The sequence below is a fragment of the Nicotiana sylvestris genome, chromosome 7 (genome assembly GCF_000393655.2).
Source record: "Nicotiana sylvestris chromosome 7, ASM39365v2, whole genome shotgun sequence".
Lineage (NCBI taxonomy): Eukaryota > Viridiplantae > Streptophyta > Magnoliopsida > Solanales > Solanaceae > Nicotiana > Nicotiana sylvestris.
The window spans coordinates 153,681,061-153,688,197 of record NC_091063.1 but is presented as its reverse complement, the minus strand read 5'-3'; the positions used below and the strand labels follow the sequence as shown (position 1 = coordinate 153,688,197).

At 33.5% G+C, this 7,137-nt stretch overlaps 1 protein-coding gene across 1 annotated transcript; it reads left to right on the top strand.

Annotated features, from left to right (window-relative positions):
- Positions 1–4,871: 4,871 nt before the first annotated feature.
- LOC104219969 (histone H2A-like) lies at positions 4,872–6,468 on the top strand. Its single transcript, XM_009770737.2, has 2 exons — positions 4,872–5,187; positions 5,949–6,468. Exons 1-2 carry the CDS (start codon positions 4,993–4,995, stop codon positions 6,189–6,191), a joined length of 438 nt encoding a protein of 145 aa, XP_009769039.1. The 5' UTR covers positions 4,872–4,992; the 3' UTR covers positions 6,192–6,468.
- The last annotated feature ends 669 nt before the right edge of the window (positions 6,469–7,137 follow it).

The following is a 7,137-nucleotide window of genomic DNA, read 5'->3' as shown; positions in this document are numbered from 1 at the left end:
TAACATTGTTAGATTCACTTAAACTCCAGCAGAGTTTGTAAGATATATACAACCACCTGAATTAGTTATGTTTCGTATATCTCATTGTGAAATTTTGTTAACCACCAGAAGTGGTATATGCCTATGACCACCAGAAGTGATAATTTAGGCTTTCTATGGTTACAATTGAAGATGAGCTAGAGAAAATTTCTCTATATTACTTGCATGCCTCGATTTGCTCCTGAAGTAGCATTATCTTAAAAGAGGTTGAAGCATCACACGATTTGGTGTGATTAATACACGTTCAGATAATTATGTTCCGTTCCCTGAAGAATGAGAACTTTTGATAAATATTAATCCATTCCCCGAAGTGAATGTGACAATATTAATAAAGCTCGTAAATATGAACACGTTTTTGATGTAAATATATTACAATTTACCTCCAGAAGAGGTAATATGATTGAGAGAATATATACTCATTTTTTCGTATTTTAAATTTACTCCTGAAGAAGTAACACGACTGAAATTTTCTCCTGAAGAAGGAAAATATTATGAAACTCTGTCTTTCTGTGCTTAAATAAAATAATAAGCTATTCAAAGTTATTTTTGAAGCACATTTTTATTCCCTGGAGTGAATAAAGAAATACCACAACTCACCTCCTGAAGAGGTATAATAACAAAGGATATAAATCTTGTTTTTTGACATAAAGATCATTATCGCACGTACCCGTTGTACGTAAAATATCTTGAATAATTTTATTAAATATCATTCTAAGGCAAAAGCATTCTTGTATAATGCTTTGTACTACAATCACATTAATATGTTATGGTTAGTTATCGATTCCCGAAAGAAATAACAACTCGTGTATCTTTCCCTGAAGGATGTATGATTATGTGGTTGCCGCTTTGATATAAAATATTCAGATGTTAATGGCGTTTCTCCCTGAATGAGACATTTGTCACAAAGTTGGTGGTAAAAATACTGAAATTCTTAATTTCTTACATTTATAAACTTAGAATTGTCTTTATAATGTTCATTTTATTATGATTTTCTCTCATGATACCATAAGTGTCTGAGTAATATTTGATAGTACAAATATATCAACAACTCCTGAAGAGCTAACTGTTTGTCTAGAAGACACATGACACCAGTAGTGTCTGATAAATATTAAATTGTGGATAATAAATGAAGGCTCTCGAAGAGTTTATGTACAAATATGTCATTCATATTATATGATTATGGTCAAGACATATGTTGTAGTAAACTTGAAGTTTACTAATACAAATGACTATCATATTGAGACTACAAATGATTGGAAGATTAAAAATCTTCATGTTTCCACAATCATGGGGGGGGGGGGGTAAAATAATATGTATATGAGAAGTTACCCGTCTTATATCTTCAATTTGTACTTTATCATGTATCATAGTAAACCAGAAGTTTACCAATGAAAAAGTTTATGCCATAGTAAACTAGAAGTTTACTAAGAGATAGCACATGCCATGATAAACTTGAAATTTTCATTTGCCATTTTTTAAATGAGCTATTTGAGAATTCTGATAAACATATACCGAAGAACCAGAAGATTCTTCAATAATTCTCTTGTGCTGTTTGTTCTCATAATAAATTGGTTATACCGGCTAAAGTTGGGACTAACCCCTGAATTCTAGAATATATAAAGGTGAATATGGCCTCATTCACCTATCATGTGAACCACTCATAGATGCATATATAAGATGGTTACATGCGTGTTCATTGTCAACCTGCAGTTTGATATTTGAAATTGCTTTTCTCAACTAAGAGCAAAACTTTCAGATTATGAAATCAAGACAGTTCATCTTGATAATGTTGGTTTATATCCAAGCTGGTTTAGCATTGAATACCTCCTGTTAATGGCTAAACCATTGCTTATGAGAACAAAGCTTCATGTGTTGGTCTAAGATTTTCTAAATTGCATATAACAACACTTGTATGCATCAGACCAACAATATATGATAAGTCCTCCCCTCATAATTAGTTTAGGATTAGAAACCAAATATTTTTACTATCTTTTGATATGTGGTATATGGTTAATTTCTCTACCACAATGCTCAAAGATATGTTTCCAAAAAAATATTGAGAATATATGTTAGTTTTCTAACATTTGGGGGATGAAATAAACAGCTAAAAAATATGATATATGAATCAAATTATCATTAATATGATCCTCACTTAGAAGATAATTCAAGTCAAATGCCAGAAGCATTTGCTGATCCAAAATCAAATATCATATTTCAGCGGCAAATGCTCCTATTAAAATTTAAAGTCCCTGAAGGATAGAGTTTACTGTTCACATGAAGCGTGGTAGACCAATCGGTTCCAAAGGTAACGATCCTTGAAAAATGATAAGGAGCTAATGATCAAAATGATCATAATGAGGAGGAAATGAGCTCGAGAAGAGCTCACGACATAACATTTCATGAAAGTCCAGAAGAAGTTCAAGTACCTGAAAATAAAGAAAGTGATGAGATCTCAACAAGTTATGTCGCTTGCGAACCGATACAAAATGATCGTCGACGATATATTTAATACAATATAGTGCACAATACTATAAAATATTGTAAGGATCGGACCAGTAGTCCAGACACCTGAAGATGTTATGCCATTTAAATGCGATTCATAACCTATATGACTCATTTGACCAAATCTCTATAAAGATCCCTGAATGATTTAAAATGCCTGAAGCATATTCAAAATCTCAGGAAATGTACTCAATCAGATTACAAATATCTTTGTACGGTTTAAAGCAATCTGGGCGTATGTGGTATTATCGCCTCAGTGAATATTTGTTGAAAGAAAGTTACATATATGATGTTATTTGTCCATGTATTCAGAATTTGATATACTTGTTGTTTATGTTGATGACATAAATCTTATTGGAACTCCAAAAGAGCTCCAAAAGGCAATTGAATATCTTAAGAAGGAATTTGAGACGAAAGATCTTGATGAGATAAAACTTTGTCTTGGTCTGCAAATTGTACATTTAGTGGACATGATCTTTATTCATCAATCTGCCTATGCAAAAAGGGTTTTAAAACGCTTTTACATGGACAAAGCACACCCATTGAGTACAAAAATGGTTGTTCGATCACTTGAAGTGGATAAGTGTCACGACTATTCGGTTGACTTTTCCAACTCAAACTTTCTTAAAAGAGACTAAGTATCTCAAACCTTACCAAAATCATTTTGGATTCGATCCGACCAACCCGATACCACAAAATACGAATAACGAAGCATAAAAAAGCAGAAATGGGGGAAACAGAGCGGTAACTCATGAAACGACTGGTCAGGTCGTCACAATAAGGATTTGTTCCGACCTCCAAAAGAGGATGAGGAACTCATTGGTCCTGAAGTACCCTATCCTAGTGCAATTGGTGCATTAATGTATCTTGCTAATGATACAAAGCCTGACATAACATTTTCTGTTAATTTACTAGCAAGATATAGTTCTTCTCCTATACTGATTTAGGATCCGTTCTTAGCTCCAGAAGAAAATGATGAACTCCTTGGTCCAGATATACCCAAGTCTCTGCACTGTACTCTTTTTCCCTTGCTCGGATTTTTTTCCTAGTAAGGTTTTTAATGAGGCAGCTTGCAATGTATATTATTAGTGTGCTCTTTTTCCTTGTCTAGGATTTTTTCCCATGGGGTTTCTCCTAGTAAGGTTTTAACGAGACACATAATAATGAACATCCAAGGAGGAGTGTTTTGAAAATATTTTTGTGGATGTCTATTTATTACTCCGCTGTAGATAATCTTCCTAAAGAAGATTATCCATTTAGTACTCCATTGAAATTTTCTACAAACAGCTGATGCAGGCAGGTTGCAAGCAACTCAATGAAATGACTTGTAGCAGCTTCTTGATTTGATGAGATTAATTTAAATTGATCTGAAATAGTGGTGGATAATATTCTCTACAAATTCAACTTTTGAGAAGATAGTATACAAGATTGGAATGCGGAGACTCGAATATTTGAAACAAGGTTTTCATTAAGGGGAGTAAAATACGCATTGCACTCTTTTTTCCTTGCTAAGGTTTTTTCCCACGGGGTTTTCCTTATAAGGTTTTTAATGAAGCACCTAGCAATGCGTATTACTAAATATGTGTACTCTTTTTCCTTCACTAGATTTTTTTTCCACGGGGTTTTTCCTAGTAAGATTTTAATGATGCACATTATCTTTAATTGAACATCCAAGGGGGAGTGTTATGAATATATATTATATTATGAATGTTCATTTAGTACTCCGTTGTAAATAAGTTTCCTGAAGAAGCTTATCATTCCGGTAATCCGTTATGGATAAATATTACCCTCGGTAGAAGATTATTTATATTTGGTACAGTAGTAGCTTCCAATCAACTTACAAGAAGCTTACACAGCAGCTTGCAGTAGCAGCTTACGAACAACTTACAAGCAACTTACACAACAACTTGCAATAGCAGCTTACAAGCAGCTTGCAGTAGCAGCTTACACAACATCTTACTTTCTTCTATAAATAGAGGAGATTTTAGTTCATTATGTATATGAATTTGAAGTTGAATAATAAATTGCTCTCTACTTGTCTTTGATTTCTTTACTTGACCGTCTTTATTTTATAACAATTATTATATTATTATTATTATTATTATTTTATTTTGACAAAAAACCACTCCTAGCTTATTTCAGATTTTTTTTTCTTTGTCCAAATGCTTTTGAGGCTTATCCAGTCTGTCAACCTCACTCAGCAACTCATCGTGCTTTCTTCTCATTGGTCAATTCAGAAGCACACGAATCGTCAAATCCTCTCATATCACAGCCGTAGATTAACCCCAAAACCAACGGCCCAAAATAAACTCTCCCCTTCATTCAATAACCATTTCTTCCATTTAAAACGTCAGCTCACAGTAACACTCAATACAATCTCAAATCAGTTCTTCCAAAGTCACAACACACAACAATTCTCCCTAATTAATTCGAGTTTTTTAAAGGTTAGAAATGGAGAAGAAGGGTGCTGGAGGAAGAAAGGGGGGTGGTCCAAAGAAGAAAGCCGTTTCCCGTTCCGTTAAGGCCGGTTTGCAGTTTCCAGTTGGTAGAATTGGGCGTTACTTGAAAAAAGGTCGATATGCTCAGCGTGTTGGAAGTGGTGCTCCTGTTTATCTATCTGCTGTTCTTGAGTACCTTGCTGCCGAGGTAAATCTTAAAAAAGCTTGAATTTTCACCATTTGGGGTTTTGTATTTACTGTTAAATTGCAAATGGGTCTTGGTTATTTTGTTTAATTTAGAGCTGTTTACTTTTCTATCGAGAGTCTTTTGATGGGCTTTTGTTGGGGTTTGTGATTTTGATTCCCTGCTAGATGGATTAGGCGTGTGTAGAGGTCGATCCAAGATTTAAATTACATTGGTTCAATTTTTAAGTTCTTTAGTATTGAACCCATTGTATTTTTACACTCTGGGTCATATATACTATTTGTTGCACATAAATTTATGTTTTGCGTCAAAGTTTTTACACATTAATCCATTTTTTATGATGGATTTCTCAGTCGTAAAAAAATGGATTAGGTTTGTAGTGGTGAAGTTAATGAAGTATTTGCATTTGTGAAAGTAGCTGAATTGATTGGTTGTTGTAACATATGTATTATATTTCAGTTCAGATATTTGTTTTGGTCAGAGATTTGGGGTTAGTTTGAGGACGAGTGCGAGATTTTGGAGAACTTTACTTTTTGATAATTCCTAATTTGCGATAAGGGTGTTTTTTAAATTAGAATTGCCTTAAGATAAATTATTTAGTGTCAGAAGAGAAGGGGAAAGGTTCAAGATACAAGGTGGTAGGTCTATTAGTTTTTCTTGTTTATCATAGTGGTTTTTGTTTTTTTCCTCCCATTTTTCGAGTATAAATAGGTTGGATTTATGTTTATGATGGGGTCTCTTGTTTTGGTCTGGATGGTGTTTAGGTTTTAGAGTTGGCTGGAAATGCAGCGAGAGACAACAAGAAGACCAGGATAATACCGAGGCATGTTTTGTTAGCTGTAAGGAACGATGAAGAGCTCGGAAAACTCCTAGCTGGTGTAACCATTGCTCATGGAGGTGTTCTTCCCAACATCAATCCAGTTCTTCTGCCTAAGAAATCTGACAAAGTCGGAAAAGAACCTACTAAATCGCCAACGAAGGCAACCAAGTCACCCAAGAAGGCCTAATTTGTGACGATGCAGGCTCGTGTGATGGCACGATGTTCTACTTGAATCCATGTTGTAAGGACATTGTATTGTAGCTGTGCAATTAGGAGCTTTAATGGTGGTCGTGAAATAATCTGTACTTGTATGTAGTTTTGGTATCTATGGTTTGCATGTAGGCAATGTTTGTTGAAAACTAGGAATGTTTGATTTCTGTTATGATGTAAAACAAATGAAATTGGTTCTGGTTTCTCAAGCTCTTTAGTGGTGGTTATATATGAGAAAACCTATGCTTGTCTTCTGAGCTTTTAATTTGAATTAAATTGGCAAATGTTTGTGGCACTGTATAAAGCAAGAAATGCTTACACAAGCTGGTCCTATGAGCTTCATGGCATTGTTAATTTGGAATCTTAAATTATTGGCCACTATTGTGAAGAAAGATGTCTTTATTACTGATATAACATCCGGTATTTACTAATCTGATTAATTTAAATTTAAAATGCATATGACCAACCTAGTAAAAGGGGAGTGTTTCTTACCAATGGATTTTCCATTTCTATGACTTGGTTAAGAGTGGAATGATTTATCCATTGGTTTTATAAGGTACATTAAATTCAACCTCTAATTTATGGTCATCATGTTAGAAGTAGATGATATAAAATCTTTTTGTTTTTCTGTCAAACAAAATATGCTTGAATTGTTATCTTAGCTAGTCTTTTGAGTGTCTTTAACAAAATATTTTCTTGATGAGAAGTTTCAGTAATAAAAAGGATATGTATTTAACATTAACAACGAAGTTTATAATGATTTATTGAAAATACTTCTAATTGCATGTCCTAAAAATTTCATTTTACATGGTTTGCACGTACATTCACAATTTTTATATTTCATGAATTTAATTTTACAATGACAAGTAAGAAGGAATTGACAAAAATAAATTTTATATATGTCCATAGAATTAAATAAGAAC

What these genes read in the sequence shown, in the direction of transcription:
- LOC104219969 (XM_009770737.2), top strand. Translation starts at nt 4,993, where the DNA reads ATGGAGAAGAAGGGTGCTGGAGGAAGAAAGGGGGGTGGTCCAAAGAAG. An exon ending in TTGAGTACCTTGCTGCCGAG is followed by an intron (nt 5,188 to 5,948) that starts GTAAATCTTAAA and finishes GATGGTGTTTAG; the next exon opens with GTTTTAGAGTTGGCTGGAAA.